General features: G+C 41.7%; 1 protein-coding gene across 2 annotated transcripts in view; it reads left to right on the forward strand.

Annotated features, from left to right (window-relative positions):
- The window catches only part of PPP2R3A (protein phosphatase 2 regulatory subunit B''alpha), a 57,576-nt gene that overhangs the window by 17,767 nt on the left and 17,278 nt on the right, over positions 1–22,531 (forward strand). The window contains exons 1-5 of one of the 2 annotated variants that reach the window (XM_050902574.1): positions 4,715–4,846; positions 12,492–12,752; positions 15,050–15,153; positions 17,773–17,875; positions 19,732–19,806. In XM_050902574.1, the coding sequence (XP_050758531.1) occupies positions 4,715–4,846; positions 12,492–12,752; positions 15,050–15,153; positions 17,773–17,875; positions 19,732–19,806 (675 nt within the window). Of the gene's footprint in view, positions 1–4,714; positions 4,847–12,491; positions 12,753–15,049; positions 15,154–17,772; positions 17,876–19,731; positions 19,807–22,531 lie in introns of those variants that run through there. The other variant, XM_050902573.1, reaches the window with a different exon arrangement.

Genomic DNA, 22,531 nt, shown 5'->3' on the forward strand with positions numbered 1-22,531 from the left:
TTGAAAACACTTCAGTTCTCTGTTAGAGGCTAGCAAAACCCCCAAATATTTATCTATATTTTTGTCTCTAGATAGGAGGGCAATAAGGAGTCCTGGGTGGACTGGCAGGTGTGAGGGAAATGGGGGAAACTAGAGCCAGTGAGTAGTCAAGAAGGTGGAGATGGGGCTGTTGGTATTCTCTGAGCTGATCTGCAGAAGTGCTGAGTGTCAGGGTTTTTTTTGGAAGGTAAAGGGTGCTACCTTTTGAGTAAAATGTCGTCTTACGCAAAGTCCTTGGAAAAGTCAGTGGTGGATGTTTTGACCTTAACCTCTCTGTGCCCTCGGTCTACCACCTGTACAGGATGGCTAATTTGACAAAGTATTTGAATTCAGTTAATGCTTGCAGAATACTTGGTACTCTAGTGAAAGTACCCTAGAAAAGTCTGTAAGAAACTTAGTTCTTCTGTTTTCAGAATCAAGTTTGAGTGGTGCAGGGCTGTCCTCCAAGTCCTACTCATGCGTTTTATTTTAAGAGCTGTTGGATAAAGATTGTGAATAATTTTGAGAGCAGAGACCAGGACCAGGGTTTGATACAAAAAGAGGCCTCTCTTTTGTCCTTCCTCTGTTGAGTGTCTCTTCTTAAAAGGATTACTCATGGTGTAGTGAGCCAGAAAGAGCAGTCCTGCTTCTCATTCTCTTTCCCCAATGCCTCTACTTCCTGTTGCGTGGTTCTGAATCTTTATACTGATTATAATGCTTGTATACAAGATATAAATTTTAGTTAGGTTTGTTTTCTGCCAGATTAGTAAGTGGAATGGCTCACACTGAGGTCAAATGGGCGATACAACTGTTTCTGGACAGGGACTGTGGATCTGGGAGCAGAGGGGCTGCAGGGTTGATAAATGGTTTCAGACCACCTTGTCTAACTGCATTGTATCTCAGATGGTAGAGCCCCGAGTCAGGTATCCAGAGGCCGTTCCCTGCTGCCACGTGTTTCCTCTGGGCTGGCTCTAGGTAGCATCTATCTAATCCTGCCTCGCCTGAATGACTGATGGGGTGGGTATTGCTGGGACTCTCAGAAGTGTTCCTAACTCATTGTGCTCTAAAACGTTGTCCGGAGGCCACACACCTTGCTTTTTTTGTATCAAAATGTCTATGTTGCATGCTTAAACAGGTGGCCCAAAGATGGCTCTGAGTGGAATTAAGACTTTCATAATCATATAAAGTTAAGGTTGACCTGGCAACTTCATAACTCTGCCCCTTCAAAATGCTACTTCATAATTCTGTGTACTTCTTCATTTTGCAAATTTAATGGTATGCTGATGAAGGATCTTGTGTGGGGTGATTAACTGTAAAAAGTGGCTTCTATAACATCATAGTGACCTAAATTTGTCATGAAATAATCAAATCTTCTCAAAATTCATGCAAAATAAATGTAAAACTTTTTCTGGAAAATCAGCTTTCATCTTACATATATTACAAATTGTTGTGATCAGGTATTGATAATCTCTGTCAATTAGGCTATACACACAAGCTGCACTCTTCAAACATCAGTTATTGATTACTTCTAAACCCAAATAGTAAAAGGGCGGCTTTTTTTTCTGTTTGGTAATAGTTATTGAAATAAATGAAAATAGTAAGTGAATCTTAAAGTATCTCAGAATCAAAGATGACAGAGGGGAAAAAAAATTAAGTCAGATGAAATTAAAGAATTAAAAGAACTGATACCAAACATCTAGGGACATGTTCATGGCATGCAGGCACCTTTTGTAATCAGGGCAGATACAGTCGCTGCTTGTGTGAAGTTGATTTATCTTGAAGTAGACATCTAAAGGTAGGTGAAACAAGGCCTAGTGATACACATTGGGTTTTTCAGCCTCATTGACTCTAAAACCAAGAAAAAGTCACGCTGCTGCTGGAGAGGTTTAATCTGTTTTGCAAACAGTTGAAGCTGGTGCCCTTCTCAGCTATGCAGAGTGCACTGAATTGTTGCAGCCAGGCTTTGGGGTACAGCTAAGTCCTGTGATGATTAAATCATTGAAGTCTTTTAGGACTAAGCCTCTGGCTTTAGGCGCAGGTGAGATTCTTTCTATGTTCTGATGGCTAATGAAGGCAATCTGACACCTCTTTAGATTTGACATCTTGCACCTTCATGCTTTAAACTGGGCTACTTATAGCAAAGAGGAGTTTCTAAATTTGACTACAGTTTGTTCAGTTGATCTGTAGGCTGTTGATACCAGATTTTTCTGCTGTGGATTTTGTCTGGTTGACTTTGAAACTGTTGATGCAAGATTCTTTTACTGTCTTTTTCTCATAGTACTGTATATTTCTGCTTTGATTTATACCCACCTTGTGTGTTTTGAGGATAGGAAGTACCATGCTAGGAACGTGCTATAGTGCCAAAAATTGGAATTCAGACACAGCAAGCCTTGCCTCCAGATTACTTGTATTTTTCCAGGTTATCAGGGTAAAAAAACCCCAAACTTCCGGGATCTTTTGTGACTGGTTAATTTGTGAATGAAAAGTATGTGGCTCTTTTGGGTTTGGGGTTTTTTTTAAGTAGCAGCTAGTGGCTGCTAGATTAGTATGTCTCTTTCATGCATACATCTTTTAAAGCCCACTGTAACTGGTCTGGATGCAGCTGTAGATATCAGAGGTTCTTTGGACTATGTTTCCTCTGCAGTCTGTAAGAGGAGTGGCAGTCTGTAAGCAGGGTGAGAATTCAATTGAAGATGAAGTATGTACACTTGCCACAGATGATTTAAAATAAATCACCTTCTGACATGCTGCTATGAGATGTGTAGGACTCCCAGTACAGTGGAGCTTTGTGGACTCTTTAGGCATTGTCTTAATGTTTAGAAAAAATTGTCAGAGTAAGAAGAACAAAATCTATTCCGAAACTGTTGCATATGGATCTGTGTATCCTTTACTTAGTGGCAATTCCAGTTAAAACATTCCTGCCTGCCTTTTTCTTTTTGGGGGCTAGTTTTCTCATTCCCATCCTCATCCTACCACTGTTAGGCTTCATATTCATTTGCAGGGCACATGGCAAAGTGGGCTGATGACGTTGTCATAACGTTGTGATTCTCTGGACTTGTAGCTGTGAATATACATCTGGACTTCAGAGCCTTTTGAGTTCCCAGGTTGCACAGTTCAGATGTAGCTACAGTGACCTAAAGGGACCCAAACTATGCTACATTCTTCACATCTTTCATAAATAACTGGATTCCACAGCCCAGGTTGTGGGACCATGGCCTGATGATTGAGAAGCAAGAGGAGAGAAAATAAACTTGGGGGTGTTGATACAGATTTATGAAGACACTAAAAAAATTCCTTTTGTGAATGTCAGCTGGGAGTTTCTCTACTAAAGAGCCTACTTAACTGCACAAGAGCATCCTTTTGGATAGGCTGTTTCTGTGTCTATCTGTAGTCCAGTCACGTTGAGTGATGCTGTATTTGCATTAACTTTGGGCCTTCTACAGGAAACCAGGAAAAGGACATCAGAGGCACATGTCCAATAAAAACTTTCTGTTTGTGAGGCTCAGTGAGACCTCTTCATTTCCAATGCAATATCTTGAAAAAGGCAAGCCCTACTAGCTAGGAGTTGGCTGTTGTTCTGTGTTACTAAACTTAGAAAGTAAACTGGGAAAGTAGCTAGGACTTTTGAAGTCAAGTAGGGAAAGCAGACCAGGGGACTAGGTGTTTGTTCATTTTGTGGAGTAAGAACTGGATTTAGGCCTTTGTTCAGCACCGTTGTCGTGATAGGAGAGGGAGAACACACTTTTAACAAGCCTAGACAAAGTCTGAGCAAGAGTTTGAACTCTCCTTGCTCAAGGTCGTGCAGAGAACGAGTTGTGCAGAGAAAGCCTGTTGTCCACTGAGAATTGCTTTGCCTTTGCCCTGTGAGAGTTATGGGAAAAGTGAATAAAAAGAATGATGCATTTTGGTGTCTTTATGAAACTGTTTTCTTAAGAACTGCATTAGAATGCCTGAGCTTATTATCCAAGATCATCCTTGTGTGCTTGCTTGGCATTAAAGCAGCTAGATGATTTGCTTTTTCCAAGCAAGAAGGAAAAATTGATGTTTTTTGAAAATTACAGCCTTTGGTCCAGAGTGGGAACTAATGCTGATGTTCTGCTTCATCACCTCAGAAGCAGGGACCTCAAACCACTAGCATCATACACACACGGGCCTTGGCTGAGAGCATGTGGTTTAACTCTAGCTGAGTCTGACTGATGCAAGTTTGCACCTCAGGTTTCAGCACTGAAATACATAAAGTAAGAACTATTGGGGAAGATGGTATATTTAGCCACTTCTGCAGCGCATCTAATTTTAGTGCTCTTGGTAGCGGTGGTGGGTGCTTCCTTTCCCATATTACCCCTGGCCTATTACAAGTCAAGGACAGATTGTCTGTCATGTAGCCAGCAGGGAAATAGATTCTGTTGTAGATCATGTTTCTCAATTAAAGTATTACAAGAAGGCAGAAGATCCTGGTGGTACTGAAAGATACTTTGAATATCAGTTAAAAAAGGGAGGTTTGGCTTCAGGAATGAGATAAAATCTCTAGATGTTGTCCTTGTGAAGAGAGAGAAGACATAGTATGTTGAAGCCATTTGCCATTTTTTTCCTGTAAAAATCAAAACCAAGAAAGCAACGTGCTGGTCTTGACGTGGTCTCCTACAGAGTCCCTGTGCCCCTTCTGGAAAGGGCAACATCTGCTTAGGAGCTGACCAGGATGATGATCAAGGAGAGTTCTCTGCGGAGGGACCCAGACTTAGGAGGGGAGCTAGCTTTCCTTGCGAAAGGCTGTGACTTTGTTCTTCCATCTCGATTCAAGAGGAGGCTGAAGTCATTCCAGCAGGCCCAGGTTTGAACACTTGGTGTTTCTTTTTTTTTCTGTTGCTTTGTATTTTTTATTGGATCAGAGAATCAAACTGTGTCCCCTCTAGGCGTGTCTATTTGCAGAAAGTTATTTGTAGCTAGATACCAGCAGGTTTAAAAATAAACCTTCCAGGCTTAGATCGCAGAGTTAAAATGTCTTTGTAAACAAGGGGAAAAAATTAACAGCAAGGGCAGGGATTTAATAATAGGGAGAGGTAGTGTAAGACTATTAAATCTTTTCTGTGTTTTTTGTAAGAAAAACTCTGTTTATGTATGCGATTGCTCTGAATGGCTCTTGTGCCAGCCTACCTGGCTTTGGCATTTGTGATTTTACCATCACAAGGTGCTTCTTTGTGCTGTTTCCTACTATCTCTGGGCTGTGGCTGAGGGAGATCATAAAATCATTTACGTTGGAAAAGACACTTAAGATCATGGAGATGTAGCCAAAGAAATGGAAATTGTACCACGGCTATATTTCTTGGTAAATCCCAGCTGTTGTACTCGCTTTCTGGAACAACTGGCAAAAGATTGGAGTAATTTATGCTAGGACACCAAATGGGCATGTAGCTACCCCAGATTTATAGGGAGGTCACAATATGCTGAAATCAGCCCATCTTGAGCTTCATCTATATTTAATTGGTGACCCAGTGAGGAAGTTAAAAAGTTGGAGTTGAGTGGTGCAGCTGTTTCCTAGGAAACAGCTATTGAAATTGCTCCACAGTATATTGTAGTGCATTTTGTTTTCATGATTTCTGGTGACAGGTTAAAGTACGTATATGAGGTTAATCTCTGGAACACGTTTTTTCACTCCCTAGAGGAGAATTGCATGAAGTAATAATGTGTAGTAATAGCTTGGGCGGGGACCATGAGCAATTTAGAAGAGACTAACAAGAACCATGCAGTACAGCTAAGTTTACCCTCCAGAGTTAGTCTGATCACCTAAGGACATAATCAGGGTATGGTTTGCAGGGAGAGAGAAGATCTCCTAGTAGACCAACTGGAAAAATTGACAAGCCTTTGGTACATGAGCCCTCTGCCTGGTCTGAAGTAGGAGCAGCGACCTTCACTGCTAAATGCATCGAGAGTAACTGCTCTGGGGCTGCAGATCCAAGGCAAGTGAACTAATGCAGTGGGAAATTGCAGATGAAAAAAGATGGTCTTACTTCCTCTTCTCTTTCTTCCAGTACTTGTTCCCTCTTGCTACCTCCTCACCACGTGTCACAGCTGTCTTGCACTGGGCCCCACGGGCACTTTTGTGAGCTGGCTTAACTCATAATATGGTAGAATATCATCCAGCAACAAAGTTAAGTCCGTCTTCTGCCTTTCCAGATGGGTTAAATCGGCTCACAGAGGTCTGGCAAGCTCTGGAGCTGGCACTTAGTACGCAGTGGCAGTGTACATTTGGGGGTGGAGGACAGAGATGGGAGTTCTCTCACTTGGCAGCAGCGAGATGTTAGTTTTTGTGCCTTGTGGGGCTATACCTTGTGGCTTGGGTGTGTTAGTGTGAGATGACCTGAGAGTAGAGGTAATCGGGCTCACTAAGCACAGAAAGTGCTAGCGGGGGGAAAGGTAATAAGGCGATGATAGGGAGCAGAGAGATGAGTGATAGGGAGTTCGTGAAACACAGAGATGTTGGCCAGGAAGGCAAGGGAGGAGAAGGTTTTTTTGTAAAACCTGTATCTCTTAAGAGCTGTAAATTTCAGTTCTTGTGCTCATCTTTTGCAGGACTGTTTATGGAAGGATCAGAGAGCCTCCCATAGCAGTGTTGGTAGGAAGGGAGGTCTCTAATCCAAAATCTCACTTGTAGGAAGACTGTTCCTAACACTAGGTCTCATCAACGTTGGCTTTCTCCAAGTCTTGAAAACTCCCCAAGGATAGGGATTCCCCCTGACTCCCTTCCAGTGACCTCTTGCAGGCTGTACTACCCTCAGTTAAATTCATCCTCCAGCCTAACCCTCCCAAGCTGGAGTTTATGGCTGTTGCCCGTTTTATACCATGTGCCACTACAGAGTTTGGCTCTGTCATCTCTGTAACTGTGCTTCAAATAGCTGTAGGCTGTGATTAGCCCATCCATTAGCTTCCTCTTTGCCTGGCTAAACAGGCCCAGTCTCTCCTGCCATGTGCTCCTGACCCTGGCTATCTGATTTGCCTTCTGTAGATCTGTCCAGTCGCTCCCTATCCTTTTTGAAGTGAAGGCCCAAAACTGGTCACAGTAATCTAGATGCAGCCTCACTAGTGTCAGGCAGAGGAGATAATAACTTCCCATCTTCTCCTGGCCCTACTCCTGATGCAATCTAGTACAGAGTTTGCCTTATTTGTAATTGGCCAATGCTGCAGGCTCATGTTCAGCCTGGTGCACACCATCTTCCCCCACGTCCTTTTCAGCAGGGCTGTTGCTCAGCCAGTGGGTTCCCAGGCTGAACCGATGCTTGGGATTGCTGTAGGCAGGTGGAGAACTTGGCACCTTTTCTCATGGAAGTAGTTGAACGGTTTGTCAAGGCCTCTCCGCCTGAGGTTCTGCCGTTCCTCATGCCAGGCTCCCCCCTAGGCGTCATCTGCAAATCATGGCAGATGAAAATTGCAGTGGGGCTTCTGTGAGGAGTGGGGGTTTGTTCCCACTGTTGTCCTCCTGTGTGAATTAGTTTGGATGCACACTGGTTGTTTTCTCCATGGAGTTTTCAGGGAAGCATTTGGAGTGTGGGCTGAAGTATATCAGTCACAGGAAGGGCATGTGTAAGATCTATAGGCACATTTGTCAGTGGAGGCATGCAAGGTCTGTGTTTTCAAAACTCAACTGGATAAGGCTGTGAGGAACTTGATCTAGCCTTAGAGTTAGCCCTGTGTCCCTTTCCACCTAAATCCTTTTGTGATTCTGTGTTGCTTAGGTAGAGTTTGTTTTCATTTTTGTTTTGCTGCAATTGGACTTTGTTTCTGCTGGTGAGTTTATGATTTATAGTACAAAAGATTGTATCCAGAAATGCATTTTCTCATAGCCTCTCTGTGCTGTTAGGAGCCATGTGCAGATGAACCTTTGCTGTTCTTACTGTCCTTAGAGACGGGTAAGAAAGAAGCAGCAGAAAGATACAATGGTGGGAAAGGGCTTCAGGGAAGGAAAGGAAGAGAAACTCTCGGGTGATAGATACAAATCAGCTCTGGAGAACTGATGATCTTTGAGGATGGCTTGTGTCCAGTTATCATCAGACTTCAGTAAGGCAGGAACTGTAAAAAATGGAAGGAGACATTAAGTCAGCACTGTGGACTGCGAGAAACCAGGCTGAGTCACTGTACCCTAGAAAAGAGGATTACAGAATCCCATTTGGAAAAAAACAAGAAACTGGTAAATCTAGGATCCTGTTGGAGATTGGGGCCAAGAGGAAGGAGTAGAAGGTGTTTGAGCACTTGATGTGATACTATTTCCTTCCGTGGAGTTTTCTGCTGGGCCTGGCAAGTCCCTGAGAGACAGGCCTGGATGGCAGAGGTTTAATCTCTGTGCTTTGTGTAGCTACAATGAGGCTGTAGATATGTCTGGTTTATTTATAATGCAAATGTTGCTATTTTAGTCTGTCCATAAATAAATTGTATGACTGACAAAAGGTGATATAGTGGATAGACAGATTTTAGTTAAGGTAAATTACACTACACTATAGAGCTGTATTTAAAAATAGGCTTTAATCTCACCTTCTTTAGCAAAAAAGAAAAGTTAGTCTATTAGCTATTGGTAACAAAGCTAAAAGATTTATTATAGTATTTGTTGTTTCCTTTCTTAGTTGTCCTTTCTGAAAATGCACGTCCCTGTTGGAGAAATGTGTTCCACTAGGCAAACAGCATTTAAGGTTAACTTTTTTTGCAATAAGAAACTTTTTTCCAAGGAATTCCCACAGAATTTCCCCTCATATCACTTTCTTCATTTTTTCACAGATGGTTGTAATTAACTCCCTGCTGTCTCCATAGTGGTTGGCAGCTGGCTATACCCATCCCAGAGTATTAACTTGCAAGATTGTTCTAGGGAACAGGATCCTCAAGAGCTAGTTGCTGCTGTTGTTTTCTCTTTCTGGTGTGGTAGACAGCTCATTTCTTACATGAGCAGGAAGAAGACAAAGTTCAAAAATTTTATTTCTATTCCTGAAGTAGAATCTTCTGAAAAAAAGCCATCCATGAGCAATGCTTCCACCTTGTTTGACTTGGACTGAGCAGGAGTTAGTGGTTCAGTCTTACTGGGAAGGTCAGCTGCAAACCTATGTCTGAACTGGCTCCCTACTTTGAAGCTTAGCAGCATTCCCTGTATTTCTTCTGTAGATGTCTAACCTTTTGGCTTGTGTTGTGGTCGTGGATCAGGAAATAAATGTAGATTCTGGGGTCCTGACTTGTGGCTTATGTGAGCTAGTACCAAGCGTTGCTGACTCTGGTAGTACCTGGAGGAAAATGAGTTGCTCTGCTTTTCAGAAGGTGGAGGCCAGGGCAAAGTGGATGAGTTGTGTTACAGGATGATCAGCTGGAGTCTTGTGCCGTATCAGGATGTATGTGGTATGCAGAAGAAGAGGAAAATGGCACAGTCGCTGTTGTTGTGGTCTACTTTGGGGATGCCTCTTTGCCTTCCAAGAAAAAAAAAAATCCAATTTTATCGTTCTCTTGTACTGTAAGGGAAGGGAATATGTTGTTGAAGTGAAGAGTCAGTGTCCTTTGAGAGGACAATGTTGGTTTGCTTCCTTCTGGTTTGTGGACCTTTTTGTTAAATTTCAGTCATTTATTCTAGTTCCTCACAGTCCTGACAGCTAGGAGTGCATGTGTGCATTGAAGAGATTAAGAGCAGTAAACCTGTTTCTAAGAAGGGAGTCTTGAAGACAAACTGATGTTAAGTCCTATTATAGAAGTCAAATGGCTGCAGGCACCTCATTGTCTGTTCCAGCTTTGCATTGTTTGTATGCATATGGTGCTGTGAGAGACCAGCAGGGATTTCCCCTCTGCTGGAATCCAGAAAGTGAAAACTATTGAGTAGAGTTGGGTCGTGGCTGGAAAAGCCACCAGCTAGGCAGAGGAGACAGGGTGGGAGGCAGATTGTAAAAGCAGAAGTGGTGGTACGTGTGAGTTCTCCTCCGAGTGAAATCACTAGCTTGACCTACACACCAAGATCTGATTCATTAACCCGCTGTTTCCCAATCAGATGGAGGCTTCTGGAGAAGGCCTGTCTCAGGGAGCTCTATTTTCCCCTCTTGCTTAGCCTCCCTTACGGAAGCAGACAGCCATGGGAGAGGGGTGGATCTTCATCTACCTCTGAAATGCAGCAGTGGCTACTCTGGGGCCGTGTGCTCCCTCCCCAGACACATTCAGCCTGTCTGGGTTTTGCTTTTGTTACTCTACTGAGTAAACAGCAGAAGGAAGCCAGGAGAAGGGTTGTATTCTATTAATCCAGTGAGCTGCCGCTCCCAAAGTGAGTGACCAACTTCCCCCCAGCTTAACCCCTGCCGCCATTTCAGGTCACCTACCTGCGTTGTCGTACTGTGGGACAGTAACCAGGGCTGATGCTTACCCTGTCCCACAGCCCTCTTCAGCCCTAGTAATGCTTCAAGCCTCAGACCTGGCCCACTTTGAGCTCCAGCATCACTCAGGATCAGACACAAAGATGTGCAGTATGTGAGAGAGTAGGAAAAGTCAAAGAAGATGGGAGGAAGAGCCGATGGTGGTAATCAGGCTTGTTCTCCAAAGGTTGAGAGCTATGTTGAGGACCATACAGACTCTGTATACTGGTATTGATAGACTCAGAAATCCTGAAGGCTGAAAGTGATCTTCAGCTTTTTCTGTGTTGCAAGATACAGGAGAGGAGGACTTAAAGAAATGCAAGCTCCAGGTTAAGGTGTTCTGTACAGTCAGTTACAGTACGAAAGTATGCTTCAGCTGTCATATGTGTGCAAGTGCATGTGTTCCTGCTCCTGAAACGGGACAGCATTTGGGAGAAGGAAGAGGTCTTCCCCATTTAAAGGAAGAGGAGGAAAATCCTTCCATCTCTTGTTTCACAGGTCTCTGAAGAATGGGTTATAAAGTATTCTAAACTGCAGGTAAAAACAGAGCTTAAAGAAGCTTTTATAGTTCTCACTTCTTCACCTTCCTGAAAGCAAACCCATGGTAAGTTGGGGTATTCAGTATGTGTTAAGAAAAAAGCTCCAAGTTTCTGGAAAATAATAAGGCAAAGCGTTTAGTCAGTTCATCATATACATTCTTCTGTATTTAGTGAACTCAGACTTGGCTACTTTATCCTAAAACCAGTTTGTTTTGAAATAGTTAGAATAAACAAACTGGAAGTTGCAGCTGTATTTACTGACTATTGCCTTATTAGCATCTTATCACATATGTTGTTATATTAATAATAACTCTTGCATTCGAACCATTGTGCAATAGGCAAGTCTATCGCCTTTTCCCAAGAAAGCGTGTATTCATGGGAGAGTAGGGAATTCGTCATCCCTCGGCATTCCAGCATCTGAATTCTGCTGCTTATACTGTAACTACTTTTCAAAGTTTAAAAAATATTCCCTCCCATTTCTGAAAAACTACCTACTTTAGGATCTCATCATGTACTTAAATACAAATGCTGCCTTTTAGGAAAAGTATTGATGTATAGCTAGAACTAGAAGATTGCAGAGATGCATTAGAAAGGTGATCTAGTGGGGATCACCATATCAGCCATATGTTTATTACAGACATGAGAGGAGTGATAGGATGGTAGAGCTAAAGAAAAAAGAGGTGGTAGATGTGAGAGAAAAGACCACCTTCAAACAGGCATGCGAAAGGCCTAGTTTCAGTTGCCAGTTTTCTCCTTGTTTTTCAGCAAATGATGTAGGTGCTGATTCAGTGAAACCTTTGGGTGCTTCGCCTGCAAAAGGACTCTTTCAACTGGAGTTGTAAACAGACGTTTTGCATTTTGCACTAACTCTGTGTGCTGTATCATGTGGGTGCCTAATGACAAACTGTGCTGGCCGCTCCTAATTCATAATGTAAAAATTGATTTGCCAGTACGTAGTACCTTGAACAAAATCAAGTCTTGGACTGTGTAAGTTGGGCATAGAATAAAAGGCTTCCTGAAATTTAGAAGACAGTCTTGCAAATCTTTTCTTAATTTATCTGTGAAGCAATACTTTGGCAAAACTAAGTATGTTCCCAAGGGATGGAAAATGATGTTACGAATGTAAGTTTGCTCATACATGAGGCAAGATGTTTGTGTGGGTGGGTGTTCTAGTTCTAAGGGGCAATACTAAAGAACAGATTTTGATGCTTTGCTGTTCATGAGGCAGAACGACAAGACAGTGACCAGCATGAGAAGAAATAGCATTGTCCTTGTTCTATGGTATTGCTGAATTGCAGTGTTCTCTTGTGGTTCAACAGTATATCATAATCCACAGCTACATAGCTAAAAAGCATAGAAACTACATAAAAGCAGATGTGACGTATCCTAAATTTGCAATGTTTGCTATTGCAGAAAATTTTTCATTGGCTACTTAAGACATGCATTTTTATCCCTGTGCTATAACTTAATTGTTGGTGATTTTTAATTTTTTTGTAATCACTGGGAGCACAAACTATTTTCTCCTGCTTGGTATGCCATGCTGTTAAAAAGTATTTGTTATTCATTATATTTTCAGGTTCAGAGTAAACAAGAGAAGAAACCTGGAACTTCATCCCCAGTCCCTTTGAACTCCGCGGTTAACCCTTGCAGTCTTCTGCCTGTGAATAAAGCCACCAGCAGTACCCCTTTGTCGATAAACATTCCACGTTTCTACTTCCCTAAAGGACTTCCGAATGTCTGCACTAATCATGAAGAAGTCATTGCCAGGATTGAAGAAGCCTTTACAGAGTTTGAAGATGAGAAAGCAAACATCTGTGAAATGGGGAAAATTGCTAAGGTAACTTATTCTCTAGGTTTTTCATTTTTTGGAGAGACAGACTGAAACTAAAACTAATAAAGTATCTCACAGCTGTTCTCATTTTTGGTGAAAAAAGAACCAATATCCTTTTGCTCTGAATGTTTTTGTTTACTATTTTTTAATCTAAACAAAAATGAGCTCAGTTTGCTGTTTGTCACATCTGATGTGTATGCTCTTTCTTGTTTTGATTTGTGAAATGGTTCTTTCAGATTTCTAACCAAATACAAATTGCATTTTTGTTTTTCTGTTCCTCCATAGTTATGCTCAGAAGGTAGCAGAAACTTAGTCTACCTCTGTGGCTTCAGGTAGTGCCAGCTGCCTTTGTGGTTAGCTGTCCCACTAATCTGGATGTGATCTATATTTACTGTTGCAGTGTTGCTTGAGAAAGCAGTTTCCAACCTATGCCTCCTTGAACATAGAAGAGGGAAATGCTTAGTCAGCCCTCAGCCACTGAGATGTGTACATTCAATATCTATAATGCAGGTGTCAGCAGATTTGGAGTTGTTAGTCTGCTAACGAGTTCCTGGCTTCAGGGAACAAAACACAGCACTTGTGTGGGAGCATGATGCAGATGGGTGGTTCTATTTTCCTGTTCTTCAACCATGGTTTTTAGTAATGCTGAGCTAAAACTAGCAGATGTCAGATGCATCTCATATGTTCAGTTTGCCCTGAATGCATCTTTGGCACTATAGGTTGAGCAACGATGTTCTGTCCAAGAGGAGCACTTGTTTTCCAAGAAGGAAGATTCTTCTGAAAGGAGAGACTAGGTTGGGTTTTTGTTTGTTTGTTTTTAGAGGAATTGAGTGGCATTGTTTGTAAACCATCTCTGAAAACATAAACAGAAAAACTTCTTTGCTTGACCAGAAAAAGGTTTGAAACTGATTTTATGACAAGACAGGCAACTGTGTGTGGCCTGTCATGTTCAAACTGGGAAAAGCAGGAGGGTGGTGTAGAAGAGACCTCTGCCTTTCTGTCTGGTCTCTGTATCTGTCTCTACATGGATGTGCTCCATGCCTTTTAACTATTGCAAGGCTTGCTTCTGTTCCATGGAATTATTGATAATGGTACCAATTTTGAGGCTCTGAAATAAATGTGGGAGAACCAGCTACACAAAGAAAACAGCAGAAAGTAAATGTCATTCTTTCCTCAGAGTAGCTAAACACCTGTAGAAGTACAGTCGCGTGACACAGGGATGGTTAAATCCAAAAGCAGTTCTTATGCTGATTGGGGTTCCCAAAGAAACATGCGGGCCCAGACAAAAAGTTGAGAATGGACTTGCAGGATAGTCTTGCTTAATAGAAGAGGTGAAAGAGGCTTTATGGGGAAAGCAGAAATGATTCCTCAACTACTACTTCAAAATATTCCTCCTTCTATTTGGTGTGATATCCTTCTTACCTGTGCCTGGCCTGAATCAGCTACACTCCCTCCAAGGCCTGTGTTTTGCAGATGTTCTGATACAATGTCTGGAGTCATGAAGGTGGCTGGAAAGATCTTTGTGGTAAAGAGGAGCTTGCTTGAAGGTGTCAGCAGCTGAATGTTTGAAGCCATTTTCAAGCCTGCCTTTCTGAGGCATTAGAGAGTACAAAATGCTTCAGCTTTCATTACCATTCTGAAAGCTAGCGGCCTCTAGTTAAGAAGCTAGTTAAAAACTTGTGTTCAGGGAGTCCTTTTGCTGGAATCAGCCTCTTTCTGTTTGTGCTTTCATTTTTTTTTTGTTATCCTGCTGAGATCTAGCAGTGTTGGGAAAATGGGCTGTTCTGGGTGGAAGGCACTGCACTGAAAACTACGGGATGGGAATTATTTCACCTCTGGCATTTAATCATTAATTGTCTATAATTAGAATAGAAGTTCCCTTGCTGTCAAGAAGTCAGCCCATATAGAGAATGGGTCACCCTTTTCTAAGGTAGGTCAGTGAGGCAGCTGGTGTGAGTGCTCTTCTGGAAGGAGGTGCCTGTCTCTCTCCCCTTCACTTTGCAGGGAATCTTGCTAAACAGCTCAGTCAAAGACAGAGCTTAAGAGCTTGATAGTCTCTGATCCTTTTCCTAGCCTGACAGGACATATTTCTCAGCTACTTAAAAAGGCATATGACAAAGTAGGAAGTTATTGGAGGATTCTGAACCTTGGCATACAGTAAATAGCTTTTTTGACTAACCTGTGTGCCATTACTGCTTTATTTCCCTTATGTGAAAGTCTCGATGGTGAATGCAGTGTGTAAACAAGCAGGCTCTTCTTGTGACTGCTTTTGTATTCCTTTTCGTTCTGGTGTTTCATTACAGATATGTGGCTGCCCTCTCTACTGGAAAGCACCTATGTTCAATGCATCAGGAGGAGAAAGGACAGGATGTGTATCTGTACATTCATTTGTATCTATGTGGAGAAAGTGAGTATAGCAAATGCAAAATTCTCTTTCTGGAAAAAGAGAACAGCCTGACATAGAAGTCTCTTTTTTTTTTTCTTTTTCTCTTCTTCCACCAGACTTTTCAAATCATTGTCTCTTCTTCAGAAGAAAAGAAATGGCTTAAAAATCTCTATCAGCTTAAGTTTTCTTCCCCAAAACTCCCTGAACACTTGTTTCCATGCTGCATCAACAAACTTTGAACCAATTGTGTAGATGAGACATTTTGGTCTGGTTAGCATATAAAATATATTAACGCACTCCCTAGAAATACGTCAGCTATTCTGAGATAGCTGATAGTTGTCAGTGGATTTTGGATATATTTATCTCAGGCCTTATTGCTGCCACACTAGTGCACTAAGCGGGTGCCATTTGGGAATGGGGAGAGGAGGCGTGTGATAATGTTATAGGACAGGAAGAAGGAATGTAAAATAAAGAAGCATCATACAAGTGGATACTCTGGGAGCTTTAATAGTTATTACCTTCCTCAAGCATGCTGTATAATAAATCTGTGGGGTTTGACAGTCACTTCCACATACCATTGTCAAGGCTTCTTGTTGAGATTGAGAGCTCTGGATATATTGTGCTTGGAGTCAGAGGTGTGAGATGGAACAGACTTGCTCTCTTGCCTCATTTTTTTCCCTCCAGGGCGATTCAGGCTTTAGTCTTTGTGAAACACCTGAACAACGTCTCCATCTCATATCCAGAGAGAGTTCTAATTTTTGACCTAATGGTTGCTCTTCAAATTCTTGAAGTAGCCTTTAACCCTGAGTTCCCAAAGTATTTCCTGTGATAATATTGTCAAAACAGCTTCTAGTTACCCTGGCAAAATTGCAAAAATGTTAGGGATGACTGTGATCAGTAAGTTTTTCTTGACACAGACAACATTTTTTCCTCCCTTAGGTTCCTCCAATTACTCCTAATTAATCCCTCATGTATGATACCACATAATTTCACTCCTCTGACTTTCACATCCTTCAGATATTTGCAGACTGTGGTCATGCCTCTCTTCTGTATTCTTTTAAACACACCATTTCCAAGCCAAGTTTTGTATGCTTTTCTTACTTTAATTGCTCTTTTAGAAAGACTTTTTTTTTCCCTTCCTCTTCCCCTCTGACAGTTACAAATTTTTTTCCGGAAACATGATAGACAGAAAGAAATGTAGTATTCCTGGTAAAGGTAGACTACAGCTATCTGAACACAGCCATAACTTTAAAACAGGTATCTTTAATTGCTGAAGCCTGTTTTCAAGCATCTTAGTAGGTGACCTGACTTTTCAAAATGCTGCATGCTCACTGATCTCATTTGAAGTCAATAGGAATTGCTGAGTATCGAATACTTCTGAAAATCAGATCTTTTAGTTTGTTGCTAAAACATGGCTTCATGAGCAGATGAATCTTCATCTTTATGTGCCTGATTATTTTTTTAAAGCTAAAACATTAGCACCTCTTTTCTGTAGCTGATTTAGAATGTATCTGTTAATTGACAGCATGATATGAATGTGCAGCTAACAGGATTGCTTGTCAGCCATGAGATTTTTTTTTTTTTTTTCTTCCCCCTGGAAGACTTGTTTTAAAAAACCCTTTTTTTGTAAAGTCTGCTTTTGGTAAAGAGTGGTGAGGCCAGAATTAGCAGCAAGCTACAGTGTGATCTCTGCAGGAAAACTACAGGCATTTCAGTACTACGTTTCAATGCAAGTTCATACACTTTCAAGAGAGGAGGGGGGTGAATAATCACTCATGATAAATAATTAACAGTGCATTTTCGCAGTTATTACAGAATACAGGGTAACTTTCTGAGTAATTTATTGTTTCCCTTATACCATATGAACAACTTAGTGTTTGATATATCCGAATGTTCTCTTCTGTTACAGGTATTCAGTAGTGATTTGGTAAATGTCATGGAGTTTCCGTTTTCATGCATATTTCTGTTTAGAGTGAATTAAGTAATTGTGATACCTTTCACCAGTGTAGTATTTTGTATTAGAAGAAAGCAGAGACAAGAATCGGTGTCATAGATGCAAACTGTCAACCTAAGGAATGAGTTTACATGTGTCTTTAAATACTCAATCCTACTAATTCTTTCATTAGGCTGTGACTTCAGTGCAGAGCAGCCAGCTGTGCCATAATTAACAAGGGATGCTCTTTTTTCCCTTCTGGGGAGTGATTTTTCTGGCTGAAAACTTAGTCACTGTAGTTTGGCAATATCCTCAAATATTGAAATATAGTAAAGGATTAAATTGGAGAGCATGTCTGTTATGGTATCCCATTAGGTTGATCCTACTGACTTGAAATGAGATCAGTGAGCATGCAGCATTTTGAAAAGTCAGGTTACTAAGATGCTGTGGAATCAAAGTAAGAACAGTCTTCAGTAAGAAACCTTTTTTACCACAGCAATGTTAACATGAAAACTGGGCGGAAGTACCTTGGTGCTGCTGAAAGATATTGAAGATGATGGGTGCCGGTAGTCTGAGGTCAACTTTGCATAATTCACAGTGTAGATGTATTGTGTGATTTGTGATAAGGCACTTCATAATCCATCTGTAGTTTGTGATTGTCCTGTGAGGTACAGAGTGGTTGGAGTAACTCTTCGTCTCTCTCATAGAATCCTACGTAACTGCCATGATGATGCATCCAGATTTACATACCTTTTAGCAAAGCCTAGCTGTGACTACCTGCAACAGGAGGACTTCATCCCGCTGCTTCAGGTACCTGCGACAGCTCAGCAGTGAATAGATGGGGAGAGCGCGCTACGTTTATTTTGTAACTTCCTTATTTTCATGTCTTTAAATGTTTACCAAGGACATGCAGACCTTTGGATTGAACAGCACCTGGGTGGGGTTTATTTTGGAGTGAAATAGAAATAAGCATTTTAAGTGGACTATTTTGCATAAGTGTCAACCAGCTACATATCTTGCTAAAGTCGCTGAGGATTGTCAAAGTTTTATTTAGCCTCCTGTCTCCTGTTAGGATTCATATTTATCAGTGCCTGGTAACCAGGCTGAAATTTGCCCCATTTCTCTAGGTGGTTATTGGGAAAAATGCATGGTGCTGTTGATACTCAAGCACAACATAAAAGCTTATTAGAAAAGTTGTAAAAGTTGCTTGACAGAATTACAATTGAATTTGTCTAGCAAGACTACCAGATACACTGTCACGTGGAAATCTTTGCAAAAAATTTTGCAGTTCCAGTTGTTCTGCCTATGCCTCTAAACCTGCTAGTGTGCAAGTCTCACTGCTGATTTTCTTTTTCCTAATATTCAGGCTAAATCTGTGCATCCTGATTTCATTTCTTTGTTTTCCTTTTATTCATGTGTGATATTTTTAACAAAGCAAAGTATCATTCTTTTATTATTTGTGGCCATTTAGGCAGGCTCTGGATAGGTTTAGTGTTTCTCTGTAAATCAGGTCCATCTGCTTCTCTGATCATCTGTTGGTACTTTTTCTGAGCTTTTCCACGTATCCCTAGATTTCTCACGCTGGTGCCCTCTATGCAGAATCTCTGTGGAGATGCTGCTTTGGGGAAAGATTTTGTCTGCACTGGATGTTTCTGTGTCTCAAAACTGGGACTGTGATGGGTAAATTTTCTCCATGTTCCTTTTCATCTTTTCTCCACTGGGCATGCTGCCTTTCCTGATTGATTGCAGCTCTGCTTTTTAGCTACTGGTGCAATCAAAGGCATGTACAATCTTGTTTGTTAGTCAACCAGAGACTAGCAATATTACCCCACGTTACACCATCATATTAGACATCAAGTTAGACTCACCAAAATTTGGTCATATCACACCCCTAAAGGCACTGTCTGCTCTGTCCCTCTGCCATGTCATGGTATATACAAAGCAAAACTTTGAATGCTTTTTTTTAAAGGGTAGAGCAGTCAGACATGTAGAAATTACACAGACATTGATTCATGCAGTATCTGAACTGATTCATTCAGAATCTGAGCAGTTTCTCCATGTTTTTGGTCATGCGTTTCTTGGCAGATTTGGCATCATGAGCCAGTGTTTGGCTTACAAAAAGCTGACCTTGAGAAAGAGGCATCTCCACAGGTAGTTCAAGTAAATTTTGGAAAAGCACTGATCATATCTGTATGCATTCTGAGGCTCACAGGAGCTTTCATTGTTGTGGAGGACATAAACAGTAACTTTCTCAACCTTTCAAGGAATGTTTATTTCTGACACGTAGCTCTAATAAATGTTAATATCTTCAATGAATGGAGGAAAAAAAAAAGATCTTGGACAGGAGATAGTTGCATGGTCAACTAATTTTTTTGTCTCATTCAATGAAAATGAGTTTTCATCTACTCACTAACTCTCTTCCTTTGTTTTTCTGTCCTTAAGTAAATCAAAATGGCCCAACAGGTGCGTATTGCCCAGAAAATATATTCTACTTATAATTCTAGAAGGTTCACTTTATAGATTAAAAGATGGCATTTCAGTTTTATCGTTAATGTTGCAAATACAGTTTCAAAAGTAAGCAAAAGTATTGGTTTGTAAACCCAGTAACTTCTAAACATTAAAAGGAGAAGAAAATCTATTTCATTTTATTTGGTCTTATCTTGCAGGATGTGGTGGAAACGCATCCTGGCCTGACGTTCCTGAAGGATGCTCCAGAGTTCCATTCCCGGTATATTACGACGGTAGGCTGGCTCCTTTGATCCCCTGTGATACAGCTGTACCAACCCTCCCTTTTGTGATTTGTCACTGTTCCCATCAGCGAATCCTTCAGTTATTTCAAAAAAAGGTGTTTTTAGTATTACTGGCAATGAGTTATTTTAAGAACTACTTCCAAAGGAAAAATGAATCTGCCTGTGTGTACAAGAGGTTATTCAAAAGGTTAATAATGATTCTTTCTGGTCTTAAGCAAATCTATGAAAACAACTCTTTTGGCCTTTAATCCTGATGAAGGAAAATGAGAGGTCCTTCTTTGGTCTTTGAGAGCTGCTAAATTACCCCTAATTCTGCTGGGCTGCTGAGACATGGAAGGCTGTATGTTTGAAGATTTCTGTCACTTAGGCATGGAGAATCTGTCATTGTTCCATGGTACAAAGCATCCATTGCACACAGGGGTCTACTGTCCAACTCTCCTGCCTCTCGCTCTTGCCAGAAAGCCTATCTAGTCTTTCTGAGTCTCTGAGCTTTTGTGACTACTGTTTGTTGTTGCCTTTTGCTCTGTAGCTTTGTTCCAACTTTGCAGTCAGCAGTTAGAGTGGTGCTTTACCTGAATAAGTTTGTACTTTTTTTAAGCCTTTAGCTTGTCTCATGTTGGGTATAAATCTGGATAAAAGGTATAAATTTAGGATGTTTTATCTCTGCAGCGGTAACAAATTCAAATAATGACAGACCTGATGGAAGCTGTATCCCAACAGGGCTCAGGGGCTTGAAGTTTCTCCTGTTTGCTTGCCAGGGTCTGCATGGGGGCCAGCTGCTCCACGTACTGGCAGCTGGGAGATTACTGGCAGACACAGGCTTGTTCCTTTCCTGTAAGGAGCAGATGGCAGAAAGACACTGTTGCTCTGGGCAAACCCTGAACTGTCACACTAATGTTTTATGAAAATATATAACAAGAATGAATTTTAAATGTTTTAGATGCACTTGAACATGACAGTGAACGTCAGTGTATTATCAACATATTTAGTCCCCATGGAGCAAGACAACAGGTATATTAAGCATAGTAACTGGCCAGAATAGGTATAACAATGGCCGGGGAATTATGGAGGCACATGAATGGGTGAGTGTGGAAGGTGCCTGCAGCACATGTACCCTGGTATTTGGTGTTTAATAGTACATGGAGGGGTGAGAGCTGAAAGATTTACGGTCACACTAGCATTGGTTTCTGACTGCCATATCAACCAGTTGTTCTTTGCTGGTGAGCAGCTCAAGACACAGTGCGTGGTTGTCCTGGTGCTGGCTGTTGGGTGGTGACAAAGGCAGTTCTGTACATCTGCCGTTCCAGGTTTGTCTTCTCAAGTCACGTGCTGTTCCTGTATTTTTCAGGGTCTAAAGGAGGGAATAAAGGCAAGAAACAAATGTCTTTGTAGAGTAATCCCCCAAGTGATCACCCTTGGTGTCCTGAAGCAGCAATTTCTGCACGTTCTGGGCCTCATCGGGGTGCAGTGCATGTTCTGGTCTGAGACACCAGCTGTGTGAAGCTGAGGTTCCACTTCACGATAACTGAAGTGCAGGCTGCTACTAAAAAGGGCAATGCCTCTTCCTTCCTCTCTCCTTTTCCACAGCCTCCCTTGTGCCTGGGTGAGGTCCTGTGTGACCACCATAAAGCAGTCACAGAACCAGACCCTTCATGAGTGTACGAAGCTCCTCAGTGCTGCTTGATTCTGCTTGTGTCTCCACTGTGCTTTCCTACTTTAGTCTGAGCCTTTAGGCACCCTTACTTACAATACTCTGACAGAGGTGGCTTCCTAGGCTTGCTCCCAGGCAGCCAGGAAACAGTGGTGCTTGTGATTGAGGCGAATGGTGTGTAGCGGCAAATCTTACAAAGCTGTGATGTCCTTCCCAGACTCCTCACGCTGGCAGGACAATGCTGTTCTGGGTGTCCGTGCCGACAGACAGATACCTTCTGAGCCCAGCGTGTTTGGCCTTGGCCAGATCACTGAGTTGGAGCGGAGTCAAGACCTCGGGAGACAGGCAGTCTGTTGGGTCAGGTTCTTCCCATCTGGAGTGGCAGTACTTGGCCCACTGCAGTAGTGGCTCTCCTCTGTGATACCAGGAGTTCCTATTTCTCACATCTCCTTTCACAGACAGTTTGGCATTTCTCTCTCTTTAATGTTACAAAATTCAGTATTTCCACCAGGAGGTAATGAAGGAAACAGCTTTGTCCTTGGATTTTGAGACTACTTGGATCCTTTTGATCCCTTCAAGGTAGAGTGCCTTATACCTACTTACAGTGACAGAATGCTGTATTTGCTGCCAGTGCAAGAATCACATTTTATTTTTGCATTACAGATGAGGGCCGTGAGGAGACACTGCCGTTTTGTGTTCTTTGCTGGATACAGCATCACTTGGTTGAAATCACCTGGAGAATAAGCTAACAGTCTAGTATGGGTAAGATGTGTAAGCATGTTTCAATTTTTTTTTGCCTACCTCTACACATTTTAGAGGTGCCTTTTGGATACAATAGGCTATAATTTCATCTGTATCACTATCTGTGAGCTGTTGTATTGCCAGTATACTAAACTACTTGTGTTTCTTTCAACAGAGACCGACTCCTGAAGCTGGTGAAGATGATGCAGAATATCACGTGGCATTTATTGTAAAAGCTTTAAAATGTGACTTCTCCCAGAATGTTCAAACAAGGCTCAGAGTTAGCACTGCATGCTGTTGTTGAAAAGCTGAGTCAACTAAAAA

This window comes from Gymnogyps californianus, chromosome 10, assembly GCF_018139145.2.
Source record: "Gymnogyps californianus isolate 813 chromosome 10, ASM1813914v2, whole genome shotgun sequence".
NCBI classification, from domain to species: Eukaryota; Metazoa; Chordata; class Aves; order Accipitriformes; family Cathartidae; genus Gymnogyps; species Gymnogyps californianus.